The sequence below is a fragment of the Mesocricetus auratus genome, unplaced genomic scaffold (genome assembly GCF_017639785.1).
Source record: "Mesocricetus auratus isolate SY011 unplaced genomic scaffold, BCM_Maur_2.0 Super-Scaffold_100010, whole genome shotgun sequence".
Lineage (NCBI taxonomy): Eukaryota > Metazoa > Chordata > Mammalia > Rodentia > Cricetidae > Mesocricetus > Mesocricetus auratus.
In genome coordinates, this window is record NW_024429194.1 from 41,349,671 (window position 1) to 41,376,664 (window position 26,994).

The 26,994-nt window shown below is 40.1% G+C and overlaps 1 protein-coding gene across 5 annotated transcripts in view; it reads right to left on the reverse strand.

Moving 5' to 3' along the window:
• Positions 1–26,994, reverse strand: part of Unc80 (unc-80 homolog, NALCN channel complex subunit) — a 174,854-nt gene that overhangs the window by 40,294 nt on the left and 107,566 nt on the right. For 4 of the 5 annotated variants that reach the window (XM_040753403.1, XM_040753400.1, XM_040753402.1 and 1 more), the window contains 15 exons: positions 24,819–25,005; positions 24,121–24,252; positions 20,686–20,829; positions 16,068–16,168; positions 14,995–15,081; positions 13,496–13,679; positions 12,283–12,377; positions 10,979–11,068; positions 9,952–10,053; positions 9,107–9,287; positions 6,675–6,943; positions 5,105–5,239; positions 4,595–4,733; positions 3,938–4,034; positions 17–187 (listed from right to left, as the gene is read on the reverse strand). In XM_040753403.1, the coding sequence (XP_040609337.1) occupies positions 17–187; positions 3,938–4,034; positions 4,595–4,733; positions 5,105–5,239; positions 6,675–6,943; positions 9,107–9,287; positions 9,952–10,053; positions 10,979–11,068; positions 12,283–12,377; positions 13,496–13,679; positions 14,995–15,081; positions 16,068–16,168; positions 20,686–20,829; positions 24,121–24,252; positions 24,819–25,005 (2,114 nt within the window). The remainder of the gene's footprint in view (positions 1–16; positions 188–3,937; positions 4,035–4,594; positions 4,734–5,104; positions 5,240–6,674; positions 6,944–9,106; positions 9,288–9,951; positions 10,054–10,978; positions 11,069–12,282; positions 12,378–13,495; positions 13,680–14,994; positions 15,082–16,067; positions 16,169–20,685; positions 20,830–24,120; positions 24,253–24,818; positions 25,006–26,994) is intronic. The other variant, XM_040753401.1, reaches the window with a different exon arrangement.

A 26,994-nucleotide genomic window follows, 5' to 3' on the forward strand; every position in this document is an offset into this window, starting at 1 on the left:
CTGCCTCTGAGATTACCTGGTGAGGACCTCCACACTGTACAAAAGGGCTTGTAGGGATGTGGCCAGAGCAGCTGTGGCAGCAATCTCCTCTCGGGCAGCAGGCACGGTCTCTACCTGTGAAGTCTGCCTCTTCATCTTCTGTAGGTAACATGGAACTAATGCCTCCAAGACCATGAGCATCTGAAGGCTGTAAGCAACACAAAGAAAATCAAGTCACATCTGATTGGGCTGTGTGATATTTGGGAGCATGGAAAAGGCACTAGAGATGTTGAATTCTATTCCCTTCCTGTGCCGCACCAATGCAAAGCAACGAAGGCTGCTGGATGTGTTGACTATGGTTAATTAACTAAGCACTTGGTAACAGGTGAGGAAGCCTGTCTTAAGGAAGCATATGAGACAAGTAAGAAGAATTATTGTGCAAAGGGCCAAAAGAAGAGCAGAATATTGGCAGGGCAAACATAGACCACCCAGCAAAGCCTCTGCTTAGGCATGTGCTGGGGTGACTTTTCAGCTGAAGTAATTGTGAGACAACATTAGATCCTTTTCTAAGAAGCTGTCTTCAGAGGCTTAAGCCACTGTGTAGCAAGAGGTGATAGATGCTGTTATTGGCATGGGGTCTGCCAGTGTGTCCTTACTAGAGGGAGTAGACATTACTCACTGGATAGGGAGCACACTTGGTGTAGCAAAGAGTGGTCAGAAACCTCAACTTAAAGAAGAGATGGGAATTCAGTAGACAGTATGAAAAATTGTTTGTGTACAACTCCAACATAAATATTTTGTTGCAAGAATCACCCAACTGATGAAATGACAGACTATGGACACCCCCATGGAGGGCCTCACCCTCCCTGGGGAAATGAGGGGATAATGGGGGATTTGGGGGGAGGGCATGGGAGGAGGGGAGGGACCTGGAACTGACTTGTGAACCAACCATGTTTCTAATCTAAATTTAAACTTAAAAATAATAATAATAAAAAAAAGAATCACCCAACTGAGTTTAATTTCTTAAGCTTTGAGTTCTAAGAGACATTGCTCCATGGTTGATATTTCTGGAAAGCCTGGGACAATTGCATAATCCATTCCCCTTCCTCAAAATACCAGGAAATTCTGCCATGTGTGTTTCAGCACCAAGAGCACTGCTTTCTGATTGGGTAACTGCATAGAATCCACAGTAAGGGAAGGGAGTGGCAATTTATGGAGTTAAAGCTTTGACACATTTTTAGGTTCTAATACCTCTGTGGTAGCCTTTAAAAAAGAGGCACGAAAATGTATTTCCTGAAAAAACAAAACAAAACAAAAAAGGATTTTGTTGTAGGCTGACTGTCTTACTAGAAAGGTTGGGTGAGATTTAAAAATTATCACAGGAGTCAGGTAAAAGCTAAGGCTTCTGGGTATCTTTTGTAAGGACGACATTTCTGTAGAAGAAATTTATCCAAGTCCTTTGCCCTCCACACATACATACACACATGTATATATGTGCACCTATGGACACATGGATATGCATACACACACATACACTCACACACATATACACATACACACAAACAAGCTAACTTTTCAAAGGACTGATACCATTTCTTGTGTTGGAGAGGATGAGTTACGTGTTAACACGATGATAGACATTTGCTAGTCTATAAGTAACAGACATTGCTGGTGGAAATGAAAATTGACACACTCAGTTCAGGCACCCTGTTGGGATATCTAGTAAAGCAACGTATGCATGTACTTTATGATCTAGCAAAGTATTTTGACACACAGAAATGCTGATATGATGCATGCATGAAACCACAAATATTCTTTGGGGCATAATTTGCCACAGCTTTAAACTGAATACAGCGTATACATCAGTAGGTCAGCTAGGGAAGAAACTGATGCCTTTAAGGCATAGTCACATAATGGAATATTATAGATGAATGATAAAAAACTACAGCCACAAGTTATGATGTGGACACATCTCATGAGAGAACGCTGAGGAACAGAAGTCCGCGGCTAGTGAGTACTCATTAGACCGTCTCACTGAAGCACAGTTAGGAAATGAAGCTGACTTTCCCTGTGGGAATGAGGAGAGTGGTGCTCCAACTGATTCTTTTATCTGGGTGGTAATTAAAACTGTATAGATCTGCTAACTTTATGAGCATGCACTCAATTACAGAAACATGATTTAAAAAACTGTTTACATGAGTATCATTTATCTTTAAATAAAATACACTTTTAAAAGGAATAATTTAAGCACCACAAGGATTTGTTGTTACAAATATGGAAGTCCTGTAATGACACCCCAGGAAACAGTTACTTAAGAAACTGACTTGCAGGGCGGTGGTGACGCACGCCTTTAATCCCAGCACTCGGGAGGCAGAGGCAGGCGGATCTCTGTGAGTTCGAGGCTGGGCTGGACCGACAGCCTCCAAAACAATACAGAGAAACCCTGTCTCATAAAACAAAACAAAACAAAAACAAAAAAAAAAAAGAAAGAAACTTTGACTCACTGAGCAGTGGTGGCATGTGCCTTTTATCCCAGCACTCAGGAGACAGAGGCAGGTGAATCTCTGAGTTCAAGGCTATCTTGGTCTACAAAGTGAGTTCTAGAACAGCAAAGGCACAGAGAAACCCTGTCTTGAAAATCAAAAACCAAAAAAGAAAAGAAGGAAGGAAGGAACGAAGGAAGGAAGGAACTTTTACTCCTCTCAGGCATCGAGAAGCCCTCTGGTTTAACTTGAGCAGAATGAAAAACAAGCAGGATCATCAACAAAACTAAACTAAATATAACTACAAATAGAGACTCTGGTCTTTAACTCACAATGAAAAGGGGTTTTGATTACAAGCTCAAATTCCTCCTGGCTTCAGTGTATTTTTGAATTGTAATTTGAAAGAGAATTTCATGTCTCACTGAGAGCTTGGTTAAAGGGAAGGATCGTTTTAGTCAGGTTAGGTAGTTCTCTGTGTTGCTAGCTGTTCAACACTGAGGAACATCAGTTTTGGCAAGTCCTAATGTCAATGAGAATCCGAGGCATCCAACTAACAATGTGCACACTTAGAACACAAGACAGAACAGGGTGCATTTCTGGATTCAGGTAGAATGGGCTCAATACGAGGTTTGTATTCATTCTGCAGTGCTTCCTGGAGCCAGGGAACTGCAGGGGGAACAGAGGAGTGGAAGTGTCACCGGATAGACTGCAGATTTTCTTATCTTAAAGGCCACAGTCACACTCCTGCCTGACTTTCGGCTTAATGTCCAATCCTCACTAAAGATGACAAAAACCTGCGACTACTGGTTACATTTTTATTCACTCCTGATGCTTCTTTCGAGAAGAATTCAATTAAAAGAAATCCTGGTCACCTCTTGGTCCTTTATTATGTTCTAGGGGACAGCAGAGACCCATCTAAAGGGCAAATGTACAAAGACCCAGTGAGCAAGGTAAGGTTGGTTCCTCTCATCCTGGAGGGTGTGCCAACACAGTAGGGTCATAAAGAGGAGATGAAACTTATGTATCAGACCACAGCCAACTTCCTGGCACTGGGGGTAACTCACTTCCCTTTTGAGTCCTTTGGCTTCCTTGTTCCTGGCAAAATAAAACCTGAGGTTTGTCTCCTTGCCCTTTGTGTTCTCATTAGTCCTCGGAGGGGCTTTTCACAGATGGTTTAAATGGCTGTTATGAAATCGTGTTTGCTAACAGCTTGTATTACATAAGCGAAAGGTATTTTTTTTTTTAAACAGGAGTAAGCATCTTAGCCTCTGCACAGTATTCCAAATTAGGGAATTTCAAATTCAGGACGATTTACAATATTTTTTTCAGGTCTTCTGCTATGAAAAAAATCTTCTAAATTTGGTTTTTAGAAGCTTACTCACCAGAATGTTACAGAAAGATATGCCAAACACAATGTTTCTTATTCAGTTCGATTTCTTTGCTATACTTATTTATCACAGGGGACAGACAGATACCTTCTGAATGATTCAGGAGCATAAGCCACCACAGTGACACAGAGCTTGATGGCTTCACTGATGGAGAATGTCAGGTCTTCGTTTCCATAGCAGAAATCTGCAAAGATTTGCAGTCAGCATGGGTGGCTCTGGAGAAACACACTGTATCGCTACTCAAGAGCTTTTATTGCTTAGATTTTATTCCCCAATTAGACTTTTTTTTTTCATCTGAAGGAAACAAAATTCTACTTCCTACATTCAAACCACAGGATACTAATAAGGGAGGTTTTAGTAATCTTGCCAAATAAAAGACATTGAGGCATTTTAATTGTTTGAGGTAGAACAGAAAGCTTTGTCTTTGAAATCTATTTAAATCTCTTCATTACATAACAAAAGACCATTCTAGAAGACTATTGGCTCAGGATTGCTGAAATGATACTGTTTGAGTGGGGTCTACTTCAGGATACTTTTCACATCAGAGGGTTTCTTATGACAAAAAATGTACTTGCTCAATGTACAACATTGTTCCATTTATTTTTGTTTTTGATTTAGTTGCATATATTATATCACAATTTTAGTTAAGTATAGTTAATTATATACACACACACACACACACACACACACACATTTGAACCATTGCTATCAGAGAAAGAATGTTAGCGGCAGATGTGCATTTACCTAGTGACTTAAGAGGCTTCTCAGCCTTAACCAGCTCTAGAATGTCCAAAATATCAGTGGTTTCTCCCTCCAGAGATTGAAGCAAGTCAAACAGACACTGGGCTGACACACCTTTGCTGGACCCAGTATTGGTAGTATCCTACATAAAGCAAACCAAACCAAACAACAAGAACAAAAACAGTTTCAGGTTATTGATTGCCACCTTGACACTAATACAGCTGACTTCAAAATTTATAAGTTGAAATATACATCACAATATCGATGTGCAATTCAACTTATATAATTATATAACTCCGTATCTGCCATTCAGGTGAAGAATTTCAGGGATCTACCAATGCCAGGAGTAAGCCAAGCACATCTTAAGCTTCCTTCCTGCCCACTCAGGAGGGGTTCAACATCTCTGCCTGCCTCTGCTTTCTGTCCAAACACAAGCGCTGCCCACCTCCCTTGCTGCTGCCTTTAAATGTTTCATCTGGTTGGTCTTCACGTATTCTCTCAGATCTTACTTACCGGAAACTCCAGGAGAGGCGCCACACTAGCAAACAGCTGGAGCACAAAGGGCTTTCTGTGGAGAATGTAGAACTGGTGGCAGGCAAATTCGATGGCGCGTCGCAGCTGGGGATTGCTTTCATAGTCAGAGTACACCTACAGAGAAATGAAAGTGCCTTCACAGTGTGCCAAAGTGGTGTTTCCTTCTAAAACTTCCCATAGTCACGAGAAACGGGAATGGGCTAATTCTATAAGCTGGCAGGGTGGGTCGTAATACAGCATCAGTTTTCTTGAGATGATTTGGTGATAGGCATAAAATTCCTATAAACCATACATATATTCCCCCCCCAGGAAGCTTATGAGCAGGCACTTATTTCAGGTAAAGAAATAGTTTACCTAAAACTATTTACTGCAGATTGTTTGTAATAGAGGAAAACTTGAAATAAGTTAAATTAATCATAAGTGGCAGCTTGTTATGTGAAGTGTGGTACATGCATTGTGTACCAATATTGTCAATATCAGTTATTTATCAGTCGATGGAAATCTAGGCTGTTTCCATTTCCTGGTTATTGGGAATAGCATCAGAGAACATGGGCAAGCAGGTATCTCTACAGTAGGATATCGCATCCTTTGTGCATATAGCTGGATTTTGTGGCTAATCTGTTTAGTTCTTTCAGGAATCTTTACACTGATTTACATGGTGGTGGCACCAGTTTGCACTTTTCCCCCACATCCACAACAACATTGCCATTGTTTGTTTTGGGATTTCCTTCATTTGTTTTAGATCTTCAGCCATTTTGACCTGGGTAGGATAGGATCTCAAAACAATGAAAGTGTAGTAGTTTCAAACGATGCTCTAAAGCTCAATATGAAAATCACATGATGGTCTTTATTACTTGAAAAAGGGATACAAATTTGAATATGATATGATATAGTTTTATTTTTATGTCTGAGTGTAGATTTTCAGGGAATGTAAGCTTTCTTGGAAGAAGAGATGCAGGTGATCTTTATGTTTTGTTCAAACTCCATTGTTTCAAATTTATAATGAGTATAATTACTTTTGGTAATTGATGAAAGAAAAAAGTTGATATTACTTAAAAATGAGTCAGAGAGTCTTATGATAAAAGCAAATTTCTTGCCATCATTGGATGAAACAGATTGTGTTTTGTACAAACATATGCTATTCTCATAAAGCTCATTAAAATCTTCCTCCAAACATGCAGCTAGAATCAGCCCTGGGTCCTGTCTGAATTACCTTCGGTGCTCTGCTCCTAAGTGCAGCCAGATGCACATTGGACATGCGAAACAGAAAATCTTGCTAAAGTCAACTCCTCCAATCCCTTGGACCCAAATTTATAGCACTAGAAATCTCTGTTCAAACTGAGGTCACAGCGGACGGCAATCTGCTGTCCAGCTGCCTCAAGGGCAGCCCAGAGGTTCTCTCTGGCTACAGCACTTGCACTGCCTCGTGACTTGCTATAACAAAGAAGTGAACTTTGTCATGGAAAGATTTCTTTCCAGATCTTGTTGGTCTGCTGGGTCTCAGCAGGGCTGGGTGACTTGCGTAGCTAGGAGAGGAGATTCCGGGCACCTGCAGCATGGTGGGGAGAATCCACTGGTAGCCACTGAGTGAGAAGAGGTGATTGAAGTGCACAGCCGTGTTGATGACAGTGGCGGCATACTGCCTGAGGAGAGCACTGTCTTCGGGGTGGAGAATCAGAGCCCCATTAAACACATTGAGAAAAAGCATGATCTCGTCTCCCCAGGGAAACTCGCTCGGCATGCCCAGGAACATTTCCTCCAGGAGCTGGATCCACAGACTTTTCTGAAGGGTGTCAAGGCCAAACAATTCCTTCCCAGCTGTGAGAACATGAAACAGCAGAGACTGCATTAATTCCACACCAAGCCCTGTCAGCATGAGCAGGCGAGCAAATGCCACTCACTGCCCTATTTTCCATTTACTTGTTCCAACTCCAGAAGATCTGCTGCTGAATGATTTCCCAGCACAGTACTGCCTGCATGGGCGCATTACTTCCGCCATCTCTAAGGATCTGCACCAACACCTCTTTGTTTTAACCCGGGCAAGCCAGGACGGGTATTTGCAGTATTGTGTTGTTAAATATACTGCATCTCTGAAAGAGATATTCTAGCTAGGGCTGGGATCAGTGCCTGGTTTTCTCATCATTGTTTAGACCAGAACTGTTAGCACTCAGGCATTTACGCTGGCCTACTCTTGGGGACCTAGTAGGACACATCAGCAGCAGCAGCCAAGATGTGACACTGTAGCTGCTGCAGTCCCTAAGCAGAGCTATCTCCCTATGAGCATGCGCTATATCCCCTTCTAAAAGGCAAGACCTTCTAGCCCTCTTCCTTTCCTTCTGCTCTCTTTCAGAGGCCACCTCTGCACTACCCCCTCCCCCGCCCTTATAAACCTCTCATGTAAGCTCTTGTGCACGTGTGCCTTTGTGGTGCTTCTTAGCTCCAACCCTCCAAGGTCGCCTTCCTCCAATAAACTCTTACAAGAATCCTTTCTGTCAGGGACCCTGAAGCCCACGGGTGGTGATTCAAGTGGCTTGTCCTAAAATCAACGATGGTAACAAAGTAAGGTTCTTAGCTGGCTCTCCTGCTGTTTCTCTGACTCTTCCTCATTTCAGGCATAAGCTACAATAAATTGCACAGGACTTAAATGGCACATTCAGTGGGTTTTTCAACAATATGTACTCAGGTTAACAATACCCAAGGACTGTGTAGCTAATCTTTATCTTCTTCTAAGTTCCCTCAAGCCACCCAGTGGCAGCTACTCTTCTGATTGTGCTGCTCAGGATTAGTTTGGCTTCCCTTTGATCTTCCTATAGACCCTGAGGCTTGCTTACCCAAGGGACTCCCCTGCAGTAACACTGAAGGGACACTCACCCACTGAAGCATGGGCTCTGCAGGCCTGGACCATCTCCCCCAACCCCTCTACCTTGCTAAAAACTGTTAGATTACATTCCTAAACCTAGCCACCAAGGTCTATTCCCTTATTTGGTCACTTCCTCCTCCTGAGGGTGACTACTGAGGTTCAGCTATCAAAGTATTGAAGTCCAGCAATCACAAAGCTTCCTTTGGTTCCCCTAATTAACATGCACAATTAAAATTAAATACCCCATCTAACACAGAGTTCCCTATTTTTCCCCGTTTTGTTTTTTTTGGAACAGGGTTTTTCTATGTAATAGTCCTGGCTATCCTGGAACTCACTTTGTAGACCAGGCTGGCCTCGAACTCACTGAGATCCACCTGCCTCTGCCTCCTGAGTGCTAGGATTAAACATGTGCACCACCACCGCCCGACTTGGAGTTCTCCATTTTACCTTTATAAACTGCTATTCTCCTATGGGCCTTGTCTGTCTCTTCTCTATCCAGAGGCAGTCCTTTGTTCCCTTGGGACAAATGTCTCTGCCCTCCCTTCCCTTCTTCCAGGTCCTCTATCTCCCCAATATCATTATGTTCATCCTAGCCCATTCTAACACAGACCTTCCCTCTTTCTCTTTTTCTGCTCTTAAAAATTTCACCTGCAAGGTCATGTCTTGCTGCTTTTCTGCCAGAGTTAGAAAGCAGTCACTTTAATTTTTCTTTCCTGCTTAATAATATAAAAAAAACTCTTTGTAAAAGCAGGCCTTTGGGTGCAGTTTGTGCCTAATCAGGCATCTGGGAGGAAGCTCCCACTGTGCAGGAGTCCCCTTCAAGCTTCATCTCCCTGCTCCTTTCACCCGCTGCATCAGCTACCAGGGCTGGTCTCCAAAGGCAGCGCTTGAATGGCAGCCTCAGCATCACCAGCATCTTCTGGGAATGTGTCAGACGTGCGAGTTTGGGATCCACCCTGAAACTGGTAGGTGGAGGATGGGCATCAGCATTCTGAGTTTGACTATAACCTCCAACTGACTCAGATGTATAGTCAAGTTTGAGAACCACTGGCATCGAGTGCGCAGATCCAAACAAAGGTGTGAGAAAAAGGCCAAGAGGAATGGCTTGCTTCCTGTAGTACCTTGAGGGTCACTGAAGAGAGAAAATTCAGCGTCTATCGCGCTCCGAGGGAAGGAGGGCAGCCGAAGAAGGTCCTCCTGAAGCATGGAGACGTGCGACTGCTTGTGGGCGGTGGGAATCTTCTGGGTTAGGGAGATGAGAAACAGCACCCTCCCCACTTCCTCCAGCTTTCTGGTGAACACCTAGCAGGAGCGGACAAAGAACAGTATTAGGAAGTTGAAAATTAGGCTAGCTGACCAGAGAGCCCTCGGATCCACCTTCCTTCCCTCACCCCCAGCACTGGGTTACAGATCTACACTACCACTCTTAGCTTCTTATGCGTGTCGGGGATCAGACTCGTGTCCTTATGCCTGCACAGCAAGCACTTGACCCGCTAAGCCATCCCCAGGCCCCACTTTTTTCTTTTATTTGAGAAAGGGTTTCACTGAGTCCATGCTGGCCTTGAAATTCATATGTAGCTGAGGGTGAGCATGGACACCATATCTGCCTTCACCTCCTCAGTATCAGGGTTGTAGTCATATACTACTATATGTCATCTATGTATTCTTAAATACCACTGTATAAATATATGAAATGAAAACCTATACCTAGAAACTAGTCAGCTAACAAGTTAGAGTATTTCTATGTTTCATAATATTATCCCATATGAGTTTCTCTGAATACCATATGGACCAGAATGCAATGTATAAAACTTGCATATTTGAGGGGTCAATCTATTGAGCAAGGTCATCTATCATCCATTATCTGAAGAGAGGATCATGATAGAATTGCAGACTCTCAAGGTTGGTAATGTGTGTACAGGTTACCCTCCCACATGACTCAGAATAAAAAGGCGGGGTTAAACACCTGTTTCTGAATGAGCTCCTGCCCCCTTTCCGGATGCATATGTACAAGGTTCAGCTGTGGAGATACGGACCTCCGGAAAGGATAAATATCCCGAACATAGGTCTGCAGAGAGAGAAAAACCAGTTCAATACTAGTTACATTTTATTTTCACTTCTCCTTTATCCAAAAGTCAGGCAGACAAAACATTCATTTATTTTCTAATGGTTTTTGTTCTTTCTACCTCACACTCCTCATTTCCATAGAACCTTAAAGAAGGAAATGCCTCCTTTTCAAGAAAGCTTCACGCTGCCCATTCTCAACAATGGGTGCAAAGTCAGGAGACACATTACTCTATTAGAGGGCTAACCTAAAGTGACGCTGGGGACCACCTGAAGTGCCATTTTGTTCACTAGATCAAGTCACCATCATCATGTTTAAAGTAAGGGAAGGAAAGCCAAACCAGCTAAAATTCCAAACAGGCACACACGGGATGGTTAGTCTTCGCTATCAACTTAACCTCCTGGGCTAGGCACTAGACTGAAGCAAAAGGATGAAGTGAGTGAGCACAGGCACTCTTGCTGGGCTTCCTGACTGCAGATGCCATGTGACTGATGGGCCCTTATAGTTCCTGCCACCATGCATTTCCGGCCTCCGTGAATTGTATTCAATTGTGAGACAAAACAAACCTTCCCCTCAAGTTCCCTTCTGTGTAGTATATGGTCACAGCAATGAGGAAATCTGCCAATACAATACGCAAATATGCAATTTTTCACACATAATAACTATGGCAAGTAGCTCAGTGCCCAAGCCTGTGTATCTTCTTCAGTGATTACAACCACCCCAGGACACAGACTGTTATCACTTTCACTTTACAGATAAGGGCACTAAGGGGGAGAAAGGCAAATCAACTCGTCCACAGTCCAAGAGGCCCAAGTGACCATGCTTATAAACTGAGTCAGTGATGCCTCACTAGTAGTAAGTTGCACTTAGGCAAGGTTTGGTGCGATTCTGACACAAGTCAGCATGGACATCATGACTACAGATTTACCTTGTTGTAGTGGATAAGGTTCCACCGTTTATCCATGAGGAAGTAGTGTGTTGACTGGGATTCTGGGATGTTGAAAAACTCTAGGCACTCCTAGAACAATAGCAATAAATTTTATAAATGTTTCTCAAGACAATATTATCTGGTAAATAGATAGATAATATGCAAGAGAGACACAAGGTAATTCTTTTAGGGACATGAGAGCATACAAGTAATTTAGTGAAAGCTGGTAATGTAAATCATCTATTCTTACAGTGTCCAAAGTGGCACAGTTTTAATTCAGGTGTAGTGACAGACTGTGAAGGGACAGTGACACCTTCTGGGCATGACATTAGGGAAAGTATATGTAGAATTACATCAAGAATAAGCCAAACTCTAATGCATCCAGTTCTTATTGTAGGCTGGCTCCAGTGCTTTCCATATAGATAAAATGTATAATCCAACTAACCCGACACTACTGATGGAAAAGGAACAGACTAGAGAGGTGCTTCGATTTCTGATACACTGGCTGTAGTGAAGCCATGGAGGGGACACATTGTCTGAATCTTGTTATCCACTAACTCAATCCAAGTATGCAAACAGGGTGGCGTTAAGAGCTTGCTAGTTTCAAAGGACCTTAGCTATTCACTAGAGATCTTAAAGAAGTCTGAAAGAGGAGCCATGGCCCTGCCTACACTTTTCTGCTTATATTAGGGTCCAGCAAGGTAAGATTACTAAAGATGCAGACTCCAGATGAGTGGTGATTGCTACCCTAGCATACTTAACTACTTTACATTGAAAGCCTTGCAGGTATGGGTAGCGACCAACTGTACTTCTTTTGAGGGTGATTATTATAACTACTAGAAAAGTCATTCTTTGTCTGCCTGATTTGTTCTAAGGCATATATTTCTTGCTTCACCAGTGATCTGTACTGTATACATTGCTCTTGGTATTACATCAGTTGATGGCTAGAGTTTACCTCTGTGAGCACAACCAGGGCACAGCAAATACCTAAAACAGTAACACCAAATGTTCTCAAACCACAATTCACAGCTTTTGGGGGAGTTGGGAAAAACATCCACAGGCAACACTGCTGTTTGAGACAGAATTTGCCCAGTTTTGCCTGCTGTAGTGCAGAGCTAAAATGTCGGTTAAAAGTGGTGGAAATTATATAAGTATACAACAGTAGAGGGGGCTCTGGAGAGGGAAGAATTTGATGTGTTAGTTTGAATACAGAAAATGCCATTTATTAAAATTCTAAAACACATTTACTGAGGAGGCCATGGATATGCATTAAAAAACCATGTCTGTCAAAAAGATTTTCCCACCTTCAGCAGGGCTTCAAACTGAGTGTCTTCATGGACTGGTAACTGGGTTGGAATGTCACATTCATTCTGCCCATGAACTACCAAGGTTTTGGTACCTATCCAAAATAAAAATAACTGTGAACATAGTCTTTCATGTAAGTTTGCATTTAAGACATTAAATTAGTATCAATAAGCTTATCAAGCTCTTTTTAAGTTAGTTTGCTTGCTTTGGAAACAGGCAGTAGGGGCTTATCTAGCCCAGGCTGACTTCAAACTAGCCATGCAGTCATGCTTTTAAGAATGTGAGGGAATGTGAGTGACCATATGACTTTATATATATACATATATACAAACTGACTACTTTTTTGAATACTCTACATAGCATACAAATTCATAATTATCCATCACCCATTGAATGATTATCACAAATCAGGCCTTTCAAAATGTATTTTATGTACAGAAACGAATGCTTTCATCATAATTGTGAGTTAGGAATCTCATTTACATATCACACACACAGAAAGAAAGCATGAGAAATGATTTCATTTTTCCACAGCTAATTCTGGCTATAAGGCTAATATAAGCCAGGGCTGATTTTAACTCAGGCTTCTTTGCTGTTGAAACCTGCTTTCACCTTTGCATCATTTAGCCTTTCTCTTCATTTCAACACACGTATCCTCTTACATTTTAATACTCTCTGCACAAGGATAAGGCATTGTTGAAGTCGTCATCTCAAAGACAGACAAGCTGTGCTGAGAGCAGAGGAACTGTGTCTAGAGTTGACAACACACATTGTGTTCTTTCCTGGTTCTCCCTCTTCCTGTTTTTCCCTCTTCCAACTTTTCATAAAGACTCCTCTCATTGAGCTCACAAAGGCCCAGAATCCTTGCCATACAAACAATGTCATTCAAATGACAGTGCCAAAAATTCACTCACAATGGCTTTCAGTTCAGCTGGCACTCCGCAATAGACTTAAATAAATCTTTAACCTTGGCTGCTCTTCAAGAGCTGATTCACTGGCACTCTTTTTCAGATATCTGCCTTTTCATCTCACAATTCCTAACTTTTTGAAGGGGCTATTACATTTCTTCTGACGGGGCTAAACAAAAATTCTTGAATGCATTCAATACTAGGGGGTTAGAACTCTTATGAATGAAAAAGTCTCAAGTCTTTTGAGGGAGATACATATATATGTATATATATATATATTTGAGGGAATATTAATATAGATTACCTGGCATGGAAGCAGTGACCAGCAGCTTCACTTCACATTGCTCCTTCTTCATCGTCTGCTTGAGGTCCTTGAAGAAGAGACCCTCCACATACCCGACCACCTCCCACAGGAAGGTCAGTGTGGCAGAGATGGCATCCATCCCCCATTCACATGGAGTTCTCACAAAGTACATGATGAGTCCCACCTGGACCAAAAGAACACCAACCTCAGAGCCATGTTCTTCCTACACTCTATTTCCCATGCTCTTTGCTTTTCTTTTTAAAATTAAATCATCCCTTCATTTGTAGCCTTTTCTCAAATGCTTCCCTTAGCACTTCCAGTGGTGTTAGTCAGGCGAAGACAACAGAAAACCTTGGTCAAACTGGCTTTCATGTGGATTGGATATTTATTTTTTCCTGAGCTAACCAACAAATGGACACCGAGAAGGAAGACCAAATTCTTCATAGACACAAAAAAGGAATTACAAACATTGCCTACACTTCTAGATTTATAGTGTGGGCTAAGTTTACCCCACTGTTATAAATGCATATGCATATGACTATTTCTGTTACAACAGAAAGGGAGAAAACGTCAACAAAGTTACTTACTTGTCTGCCTGCCTGTCTGGATTGAGGAACAATTTCAGAATAGTTAATGTGCCTCAGTCTCCAAACAGAATGCATATTCATTTGTGTTTTAAGAAGAAGAATATAGACCGGGTGGTGGTGGCACACACCTTTAATCCCATCACTCAGGAGGCAGAAGCAGGTAGATCTCTGTGAGTTTGAGACCAGCCTGGTCTACAAGGCTTTGGACAGCCTCCAAAGCCACAGAGAAACCCTGTTTCAAAAAGAGAAGAAGAAGAAGAAGAAGAAGAAGAAGAAGAAGAAGAAGAAGGAGGAGGAGGAGGAGGAGGAGGAGGAGGAGGAGGAGGAGGAGGAGGAGGAGGAGGAGGAGGAGGAAGAGAAAAGGGAGGGGGAGGAGGAGGAGGAGAAGGAGGAAGAGGAGGAGGAGGAGGAAGAGGAGGAGGAGGAGGAGGAGGAGGAAGAAGAAGAAGAAGAAGAAGAAGAAGAAGAAGAAGAAGAAGAAGAAGAAGAAGAAGAAGAAGAAGAAGAAACAACAGATAAAGCTGAGATGGCTCAGAGAGAAGCTGCTGGAACACAATAAAGCATAAGAACTGCTATGGGAAACTACACTTACAATTTCTTTCTAGCAAGTGTGTGTGTGTTAAACAGCAAAGTGGGAGAAGGTGTTGTGAAGACTAAAAATGACATGAACTAACATAGGGAGTGGCCTAATGCTAAAAGGAGAACAAAGAAAATAACATTTATTAGGGATCCACTATATGCAAATACTGTGCCAGGCAGGGCTTTCCCCATACAAAAGATGAAAACTTTTGCTGACCCTCCTTCAATTACACAGCTATTCAGAGTTTACTGGGAGGGATCTCCATGTTTCTTTCTCCACGTTCCTGATTCCTACCAGAAACCAATTCCAATCTATTAGCTGCTGAGACTCACCAAGTAGTTGAACAAGATGTGTGATGTCTGAGCTGGAAAATCTCCAATATTTAAGAGAAGTTTGCGCAACATGTACATTAGCTCATCCTGGAAGAAGAGCAGATGCATCAGGTCCTCAATCAGCAGCCATGCTGTCAGAAACTACTGCTTGAAAATAGAGGGGGACTACTGCTTGAAAATAGAGGGGAATTTTCCTAGCTTTTGCCCATTAGTTAATTTCAATTATGTTCACCACTTTAACATGGCAGACGAGAAACCAATCCATAGATACTGATACTATATGTGATTCTTACTATTTAAATGAGCAGGAATACCTTTATGGGTAATATATAAATATTACCAAGCAGTAGACAATTTTATTTTAAAATACAATTTTGCACTGTGTCTACATGTCACTGGTAAATCATGGGAGAGTTGTGTACTGAGCTGGTTGTATTTGTCATTACTGTCTGGTGTAAAAGGAATGTGGAGAGGACCTAATCTGAGAAACTAATATGAACACTAGGTTAATTGATTTTCCTTATTTGGTTTCCTAGGTTTCAAATCAACAAGATAAATGAAGTCAAGGAAAGATAAATTGAAATGCCTGTAGTTAACCCTGTTTCCCAGAAACCAAACTTAATCTTCCAGTGATTATAATAAAAATAGAAATCATGTTCAATCACAAGTTTGTTTTCTTATTGTTCTTATTGTTTCTATTTGACACCTTACAGGTGTTCTGGTAAATTAGCTTTCTGGGTAATGGAGAACGTTAACATATTGGAATACCTCCACTAGCATTCCAGGCTACCAAACAACTAGAGTCTCCTAAATGTATTCAACTCTAAAAACTTCAAACATTATTTAATCTTTGTTTAAATATTGAGAATCTTGCAAGTTTTGGGGTTACTAAGCAATGTACCATGCACACATGGAAAAATCAATTACCAGAGAGCTCTCAACTGTATTTGCAAAAGGTAATATTGTGCATCATTACATAAAAGGCACCTATTGGCTTCACATGAGAGTACACTAGTATCACACGGCAGAACAGAACTCATACTCAAAGCTACAGCCAAAGAAGAGCAACTCACTTGTCTATTGCTGATGGTCAACTTTTCCAGAAAATGTCGAAGAACTGTTGATGGATCCTCAATTAGACAGTTCCACAAGACTTGCTGGGCCACAGCACTGACTTTAGAGGAGAAAAGAAAGTGACCATAAGTTAATAAGGAGAAGTTTTCAAGCAATTTATTAATCTTTAACAAGTCCTTTCTTTGTGCTGTCAAAGTTTTTCTGAAGTTGGTATTCTTCTATCATGAGAGTTCCAGGAATCTAACTGCCGACCTGCCAGGCAAGTTGTACCCATTAGCCCAAATTAGCCTGATGGTTATAGGGCAAACTGACCCCGTATGAGCAGATTTGAGGCTGCTCCACAGGAGGGATTTCACGACTGGTACTGTAATTTGGTCAACAGTCCATGACTAGGGGTGGAATCTACTGGTGTTCTGCAAAATGGTCATGTTGCCAAAATACCTTCTCAATACTTATATATATATATATATATTTTTTCTTTTTTGGTTTTTACGAGCCAGGATTTCTCTGTATTGTTTCGGAGGCTATCGGTCCAGCCTGGCCTCGAACTCACTGAGATCCGCTTGCCTCTGCCTCCCGAGTGCTGGGATTAAAGGCGTGCGCCACCACCGCCCGGCTCAATACTTATATTTTGTCTACAGATTTGTGCTGCTCTTACTCTTGGTCAAAGATACTTCTTTTTGCAGTGAGAATTGCTTAAGACAGAGACTCATGATTGTCCAAATCTTGAGAATAAGTGGTTGCAAGTATTCAGCCATACAATGTGTGTTCTGTATGACCTGCCTTCCAACCAATGGTCAAGGAACATTGAGGAAGAGTGGTTAGAATGAATGTTAACATCCAGCAGGTTGGTAGAACTACTCTACAATGCTGTCTTTGGGATGTGACATGGCTGGTGAAAAATCCATTCAGCAGGTGTGGTTGCCTGTGCAAGACTAAGACAGTTAAAACTCCAGTATGGGTAGGGGAGGGAAGCTTTTGGCATTTTATGGCTGTTGAGGTAGGGAGAGTTACTTTTCTTTGAGAATGTGACTATTAGCAAGTTGCCTCTCCCTCAGTGGATAGTCCTACATCACATGGTCAGCAATAACTGAATGCATGGGGCTATTAATAATGATAACAACTAAAAGGAAAGCACCATTGCTAGAAGGATGGCTCAGTGGTTAAGAGGATTGGATGCTGTTTGAGAGGGAGGGCCTGAGTTAAATTCCCAGCACTATTTGTGATTCCAGTTCCAAGAGATCTGATGCTCTCTTTGGGTCTCTGCAGGCACCAGGTATGAGTGTGCTGCACAGATGTATATACAGGCAGAAACCTTACACATTAAAAAATACAATAAATAGAAATAAGACATCAAGCTGGGAAGGAAAAGGGTTTGTGGGTCCCAGAGTGAGTTGGACGGAGTTAGAAAGAAGGATGCATAAGGTTAAAATTGTGCACATGTGTGAAATTTTCAGATAATTAATAACTTGTTTATTTATTTATTTAGGTTTTTTGAGACAGGGTTTCTTTGTATTGTTTTAGAGGCTGTCCTGGAACTCGCTCTGTAGACCAGGCTGGCCTCGAACTCACAGAGATCCACCTGCCTCTGCCTCCTGAGTGCTGGGATAAAGGCGTGCACCACCAACGCCCGGCTAATAACTTATTTTTAAAGAGTAAAATGCAAAAAAGCTCATGTAGTCATGATACAAAAACAAATGGCCCTCTGAAAACATTCTGAATTAAGAGTAGTAAGCTGTTGGTTTTGCTTTCACTGAATATTTTCTTCTGGAAGGAAAAGAAAGCAAGAGTGAGTTGGTCTTCAAGTATTGGCTTTGCTTTGCAAGCACTGCCCCTGCAAGTATATGCACTTGTCCTCACCTTGGAGAGCAACCTAATGTTGGCAAGGTAAGTCTTCATTAAATTAAAGTAAATTTCATTGCATTTTGTATAAATTCAGCCTTAAAATTTAATTTGCATTTTCTTTAAACAATTTTCAGATTCACTTATTTTAAATATACGTGAGTGTTTTGTCGACATGTGTGCCTAGTGCCTGCAAAGATTAAATCAGAAGAGGGTGTGGGATCACTTGGAGTCAGTTACAGATGGTTGTGATCCTCCATGACGGTGCTAGGAGTCAAACCAAATGCTCTTAACTGCTGAGCCATCTCTCTCATAAGTCCTAAAGCAATTATCTAGGTTTAAAATATGATTTGGCTAAAAAATACTAATGAACTAGAGATGAATTTTTATTGTTCAGATACTTTAAACTGTAACCATTTCAGCAAGATAAAATAGTTATATTGGCAGTAATTACATTCCTAAGAATAAATATATAATTGTATGGGGACAGTGCTACTCCATTATAACACAAGGTTAGGATAAGGTTCCCTGGGTGTGTGCTGGGAAGGAAGCAGAGGAGCAGAGCTCAACAACACATGATATTCAGTTTAAACAGCAGTTCTCAGTTCTGCTGGTGTCTAAGCTAAGAGTTTAGGATGCTGTATGAATTTATCATTCGGCCTATATTTTGAGAAATAATCCTAATTTTTGCTTCATAAATTAACCATCCAATTAAAATCAAGAGCTATACAAATAAGTGCTATGAATAAGAAATATATAATTGTAGCTTTAATTTTCAAGTATCTTTCTAAATAATTAAAATGTGTGTAAATATGTTTGGTAGTGTGTGTGTTCATGCTTATGTGTATGGTGCTAGAGACTGGACACAGAGGTTCCTATATGCAAGGCATAGGTTCTACCATTGAGCTCTATCCACAATCCAGAGATGGGGTTTCTAGGTTAAAACTGCTTACTAAAATATCTTTATAAGACTGAAAAATATCTTACTGCTTCAGTAAAGCAATATGATGTTTAAAATGTGGAAATGCAGAAAAAATTGGAGAGAAAAATAAAAACTGTTATGTTCATCAATATAGAAAGCTAGCTGGGGCTTGCTTTTCATATGAATGAAAATCATACGTACATATACTTCAAAGCAGCATATAGAAAGTACTGTTTCAAACTCAGCGTAGAGCATTCTTTTTTAAATTTTTTTTTCTTGGAATTCTTTTATATTTGTTACTTTTTCTTTTTTTTAAAATTTAAATTAGAAACAAGCTTGTTTTACGTGTCAATCCCAGTTCCCTCTCCCTCCCCTCCTCCACTGCCCCCCACCTACCCCCATCCCATCCCCTTTCTGCTCTACAGGGAGGGGGAGGCCTTCCATGGGAGATTTTCAGAGTCTGTCATATCTTTTGGAGCAGGGTCTAGACCCTCCCCCATGAGTCTAGGCTGAGAGAGTATCCCTCTATGTGGAATGGGCTCCTAAAGTCTATTCATGTACTAGAGATAAATACTGATCCACTATCAGAAGTCCCATAGATTGCCCAGACTTCTAAACTGACATCTTGGTGGGTGGGGTGGTCTGGAACAGTCCTATGCTGGTTTCCCAGCTATTAGTTTGGGGTCCATGAACTCCCCCCTTGTTTAGATCAGCTGTTTCTCTGGGTCTCTATAGTCTGGTCTTGACCCCTTTGCTCCTCCACTCCTTCTCATGCAGAACATTCTTTAAGTTAGCTTTCTTGACTATGATTTCCAAAGTGCTAAGAATACTATCACACAGAGCCAAAAAGATGAATTGATATCCTATGCTTAGGCATCTACATTATTTTCAAAGACTCATTATCATATATGATTTATAATGTACAAGGTCCTTTACAAATTTTTATACTAAAAAACCAACTCTATACTACAGGGCTTTATAGTTTTCAGCCTTTTATGGATATTGAAAAACAACACACCAATGCTTGTCCCCAAATTATGCCTCTTCCATGAGGTGTCAGCATGATATTTTTTTTGTTTCTTCACCAACTTTGGGTGTTTCAATTTGAAATAAATTTTGCAGTCTTTTTGTTTGTTTAGTTTTTCGAGACAGGGTTTCTCTGTATTGTTTTGGAGGCTGTCCTGGAACTAGATCTTTATAGACCAGGCTGGTCTCAAATTCACTGCCTGCCTCTGCCTCCCAAGTGCTGGGATTAAAGGCGTGAGCCGACTCTGATTTCTTTTAAAGGAAGAAGAGGACTGAGGGTGTATCTCAGTGCTAGAGTGCTTGGTTATTATGTGCAGGACTCTGGGTTCAGTCCCTAGCAAAGGAATAAAAAGAAAAAAAGGCAAAAATAATCTTAACATTAACATTTTATCCATTATAAATATACCATATTTTATTATTTCTTCTTTTGACTTCACTTTACTGGCATATCAGGAAAGATAATGAATTAGGAATGAAGGCTTTGGCGTGACTGAATTAATAGCTAAGATTTCTTTCTCGTTTGTTTGTTTTGCTTTGTTTTTTGAGACAGGGTTTCTCTGTGGCTTTGGAGGCTGTCCTGGAACTAGCTCTTGTAGACCAGGTTGGTCTCGAACTCACAGAGATATGCCTGCCTCTACCTTTTTTTTTTTTTTCGAGACAGGGTTTCTCTGTGGCTTTGCTGCCTGCCTCTACCTTTTATAATTATAACATGCACATAGAACAATCTAGCATATGGTAGACATGTTGTGTGTTCACGAGAAAATTGCTGTTTCCCATCAGATGAGCAGAGTAAGTAAGATGGAATGGTTTGGCTAGCCAGATAATACCTGCCACTCCATCTTCTCGCACCTCTCCGTCCTCCATTAAATGAACAATGGGAAGGACCGCTGCACAGATGCATGCTGGGAACACTGCTTGTGGAGGCTGAGGCACATGGTGGTTTGGTGTGTGTTCAGTGGTGTGTTCCTCATCTGGAAGGAGAGACAAAATCCTAATGCAACAACAACTGGCACTTCAAATTCTATTTGACAATACAATCTACAATATTGCTAAAACAACAAAATTAACCCAAACCCCAAGCACCACCATTAGACTTACATTTCAGAGAAAGTGAGGACTAAGGCATGCCTCTGTCACAGATATGTGATTATAGGCACAAACATTTTGTAGTAGAAAGCATATGAATTTAGGGTAGGTAGTACAACACAGTCACATTAATGTCCTCATGTGATAAATACAATAATATTCATATTGATAATTATTTCACTTAGAATAAGGGAAATGACAGGGAAGGTAGTAGAAGTCAAGAGAGGTAGCAAAATTATTTAAAAGTATATTAAAATGAAAACAATGTCAGTTGTTATTAATACAAAATAAACATTTTTATAGAATATAAAGGATGTTGAGTCTTTGAGTATGCTATCTTAACTTCTGTGCCTATTGAGATTTTAGAGGCCTGTGATGGACCAGAATATAAAAACCTTATCTAGTTGTTCTCAGTTTTACCTTCTCATTAAATGCATATGGGACATTAAAATGATAGATGGGTGGACATCTGCTACATTATAAACTTTATTCACTTTTCTTTTCTTTTTTTTTTGTGACACGGTTTCTTTGTGTAGCCCTGGCTGTCCTGGAACTCAAAGAATTCTGCCTGCCTCTGCCTCCTAAGTGCTGGGTTTGAAGGCATGTGTCACCAACGATCCTGCTTTTTTGGGGTGGGAGAGGCTTTATTCACTTTCAACATAAAAATGTGTGAGAAAATCAAAGAAACAAGAAAATACTGTTCATATTCAGGAAAAAGTATAATCAATAGAAACTGTCCTGGAGATGCTGAGATGTTATGGTACTTACCATGCAATTGCTTTAAGGTAGCTATTATGAATATGCTACATTTTAATATAAATGCCATATAAATGTAAAAGTGACTATAACAAAAAATAAATGTTACAAATCTGTTTCATGTGACATATTTTGTCTTTTAATATGGAAAACATAAATCTTAATTTATTCATAAATTAGAGTAAGTTAAAATTGATAAAATTCTTCAAACAAAAGGCAGAATTAGTGGAATGGATAAAAAATGAACATGCAAACTTGGCTCAAAATCAATATATGTATAAGAATTATAAGATTGTTTCAAAAATACAAATAGAAACCAAGTGAAAAGAAATGAAAAGAGAGCTGGAATAGTGAACTTCATACTAGATGATGATTATTTAAAGAGAAAAGCTCTTACTACAGGCAAGGATGGATACGTTTTGATAAAGCCTCAACTTATCAGGAAGATTAATATACGCATATAATAACAGAACTCTAGATCTCATAGAACAAATAATGGCAGAATTAAAAGGAGAAAGAGACAATTTGACAGTAATCACTAGATACTGTATAATTTTTCATAAACGAGCCGCTAGACAGAATTCACAAAGAAATCAAAAACTTAAACAGCACTGCAAACAAGGCACACCCAAAATGTCAATAGAAAGAAACACTGCTACCTGGCATAGAGCAAGATGTAGGCAGTAAGGAAGCCAAGGTAAGTATAAAGGGCTAACTCACACAGTCTGTGCTTTCTCACTCTATTGTGGTGAAATCAAATGTCACTACCAGTAGGAAATTTGGGGAATTCAAAAATATGTGGTAATTACTTTGACTCTAAAACATCAGTCAATCAAATAACTCAGAGGAAATTAAAAGAATTTTTATATTTATGAAAATGAAAACAATATATCTCTAATTTTGGAATTCATCAGGAACAGTGTTTAAAGGGCAATTCATACCTGTGCATATACTCAGTCATGTATATATTCTGATACTGAAACTAGATGATGGCAATACAAGAAATGAAAACTGTGTACCAATATCCCTTATGAACACATGGGAGAAAATCCTCTTCAAAGTATTGTCAAGTTGGATCTAGAACTATGTAAAAGAAAGACTGCATACTATGAACAAGATGGTTTGTCTTTGGAATGAAGTGGAAGCATGGTATAACATGAAAAAAGTAATACAACATACCATGTCAATTAAATGAAGAAAAAAAACACATGAGAAACCATTTGACAAACATAAGATTGTTTCATGATTAAAATACTAAAACCCTGAGAATAAAAAGGAGTTTTCTTCACATTACAAATACTTTACTAAAAATTCATAGCTATTGTAATTGATGGTGGAAGACTAAATGCTTCCTAGTTAGGACTGCTAGCAAGACAAAAGTATGTATTGCCACTGCTTATAGTAACATTGTCCTTGAAACTTAGCAGGACTAAGTAGTTAATAACAAGAAATATAAGGAAACTACATTAGAAATAAAGTGAATAATTTCTGTTTGCAAATGACATGACTATATATATAATCTTAAGGAACATACAAAATATTACTGGAAATAATAAACTGTCTCACAGCACTTGGGAGGCAGAGTCAGGCTGATCTCGGTGAGTACAGGGCCAGCCTGGTCTACAAAGGGAGTCCTCAGACAGCCAGGACTGTTACACAGAGAAAACCTGTCTCGAAAAATGAAAATAAAAAAACAAAAAAGGAAAGAAATAAACAATATCATCAAGCTTTCAGGTCTTAAAATATATATGGAAAAATTAACTTTTATTACTAACACATTAGTAATAAAGAGAACAAGTTCCTAGAAACTGGCAACAACAAAAAACAAAATAGGAGTAAATTCAACAAAAGAAGTACAAAATTTGTAGATTGAAAATCACATACATAAAATAGTATGAGTGGACATATAACCAATGGATACATTGATTAAGATACACCTGCCTTTTTGAATAATATTGATGAAGCCATCTTAAAATTCACACAGGAATGTCAAGAGATCAAGAATAGTTAAAATAATCTTGGAAATGAAAAGCAAAGTGAGACAGGACTTTCACTTTCCAATTAAAAAAACTCAACTAGAAAGTGATAGCCAAGACTGCCTGCGGTTGGGATCAACACAGAAACTGAAACAGGTCAGTGTAATAGAATCATGACATAGACCGCTGCACTCACAGTCAAGTGTCTTCTGAAAATAGTGCCAATAAAATTTAAGGGATAGTGTAACTAGCAATTAATAAACGGGACAACTAGGTAAGTCTCAGCAAAAGAATAAAGCTGGACGTCAATATCACAAAAGGCTTGAACTTAAACATTGCTCACATAACTAGATATAATCTCTGAGCCACAAAGCACTTCTGATATTAGAATATGGTTTAGGACAAAGCAGCCACCAAGAACAGCACCCTGGCCAGAGGACACACCTTCAGCACTGACTGCTGAACGTACGGACCAGACTGACCCTCTGCGGAAGGAGTAGTTTCTGTGGGATGTGCTGGAGGTGCAGGATGGACTCACAGACAGCCGTCGGGAAGTCAGATTGGCGACTTCTTCTACTGACAAGCAGAACAGGGAATGTGAATTTTGGTTTTAGAACCCAAATTTATCATTAACACAAGTAAAGTTGTACTTATGTCAGACCAGGTACTTAAGTAACTCTACCACATACTTAGGAAACAAATCATAGAACTTCTACAGAAGCAGAAAATCTCTTCTAAATGTTCCCACAAGAAACTGAACTGAGAATCAATACATTTATAATGGTTCACGAATCACTTTTTGATAACCACCAGAAAGTTCCCTGTATTTGGGAAGGCTAAAAGTGGTTAATGAACAAACTCATTATTAGTAAGGAAGACGCAGTGTTAGCTGTCTGCGCCTGGTTTCCCTCAACCACAACCAACTGGCCTGTTATCAGACTGATTTGTTAAAGGTTACTGCCACTCTTCAGGTACAGAACAATTCTAAATGCTAGAAAATAGCATTTTTTTTTCTCCTTGTGAGGGACAGACAATGGAAGGCATGTCACATGATATCATCCTTGTTTATCTTAAAACAGGCTCTTTCCCTTTGGCATGCACCCCTCCCCGATGAAGTCCCATGAAATCAGATGTGAAGGCACCTTCTTCCTCAGGCTCTGAGTTGGGGGTGCAGGTGGGCTCGTAGCAAGCCTCTTGGGTGATGGGAATGGCAGTGATGAGGCTGGCCTCTCGACCAAGGCGTTTCTTCTCTTCCTCCTGCTGCAAGTTCTTTAAAATGTGCTCTGCCCTCTGATGAGAGCGGGACACAGCCCGGGCAGAGAAGGATTTCTGTGGTGACGCAAAAACAAGTACATGACTACACATCTAACAGGACCATAGGCACAGAGAGTAATCCAACAAAGCACTCAAAAGTGGGAGCTTGCCCATAGGAAATGTTAGGTCATCCATGACCTAATTCATACCTACCTAGCTATCTATCAATATATCACTCAATCTGTCTCTGTCTCTGTCTCTACACACACACACACACACACACACACACACACACACCATATTAAATTTCTACAGTAGGTGACTTTCCCCCCTACTCATCATTGTTATTCATTAACAATGCCTATGACTTCTGGAAAAAAATTGTATTTCACATGTTCAGGTGTTATCAATTCACAATTTAAACATGAAGAACAACTTCTATTAAATTGTCTACACGTCTTTAGTGCTGGGATGAAAGGCATGTGACTCCCAAGTAATAGGATTAAAGGTGTGAGCCACCACCGCCGCTTGGCTCTGTTTCTATTTTAGACTGGATCAATTTCATGTAGTTCAGGGTGGCCTTGAACTAATAGAAGTCAGTCTGCCTCAGTCTCCCAAGTGCTGGAATTAAAGAAGTGTGCTACTACTGCCTGGCATCTATGGCTAACTAGTGTGGCCAGCTCTTCACTCTGATCTTCAGGCAAGCTTTACTTGTTAGATCACAAACAAAATATCACCACAGTAATTAACATTCAGCAGGCTGAAAATACTTTGTAGGAGAATGTTACTGAGACAGATGCTCAGAAATGTAGAGACAAAGTCAATGATCAGAGCAAGGCAGTGACCACTAGAGTCTTTCCTAGCCAATTTGAAGCACAAATTCACATCTCTCTGTTGTCCTAAAGTCACATATGGTTCTAGAGACATCTAGAGATCTTGGCTTAATTACAGAAGCTCCATTAGGTAGGATATTAACTAACAGTTTACAATGATAAATTGTACAACAGATGACTGATACAGCATTGGATCACATGGTTTATTTTCAGAGACAGGTAGTTAAGCTGGTCTGTTATTAGGCATACTGTAGGAATTGGAAAAAGAGAGAATGAATGCTGTACATGAAATCCAAAAATGGTTTCTTATCCATTGTTGGAAAAGACTTATTTCTATCAAAGGAACCCATGACCTGCATGGGAGAAGAGCCAGAAACTCTTATGGTGGAGGGGATGCTTGAGTTACTGCACGTGTGATAGAAGAAACAGGTGTGCTTCCCTTATCACTGCCGGGTCAACAGGCATGGAGATAACATATGTGAGGGATGTAAGTAAAATAACATATCATGAGGAAAAGGCTTAGACAAACTGTTCTTCAAAGAACACTGCAAATGCCTAGAAAAATCTATGCATGGCCTGCAGAGATGTTCAACTTAACTTCATATAGTCAACTAATGTTTTCAAATATGTGTTAATTAAAATACCAGTAAGCTATTTTACCATTCAAAGTAACTAATACACAAATAGTGTGAGCTGAAGTCTTCCCCCACACATACCACAAAAAAATCACATTGGTGTTCAAAATTTTATAGACCAACTGACTGGAATTTTTTGTTTGTGAAAAGAAGGACTGTTGCAGACGGAAAGCCAAAATTACCTTGGTCTATTTTTAGTTATTTAATACCTACTAACTGCAAATCTTTGCAACCGATCTAACAACCTTTTTATAAGTAACCTTTGGGATGTCTTAAATTCATAAACCACAAGGCCCCACCAGTCTTAAAGATAAAGATGTTATGGTGTAGCATCTGAAGCAGAGAACTCCTCATCTTTCTTCTATAACTGTCTAATTTTCCCACCTGTAAATTTAGTAAATGCATTGATTAATAATTTCTTTTGTTCTGAGACAACAGTGGTTCATGAAACTTCTTTCAAGGTATCATTCAGAATAGCATAAATCTATATTCCTAAGCCATGCCACTAATATTTGGTTCAGAATGTCTCTTATTCTTCTTGGAGCAAGAGATGAGTTTTGCCTTTACAATAGAAAACATATTTTTTGTATAAAGTA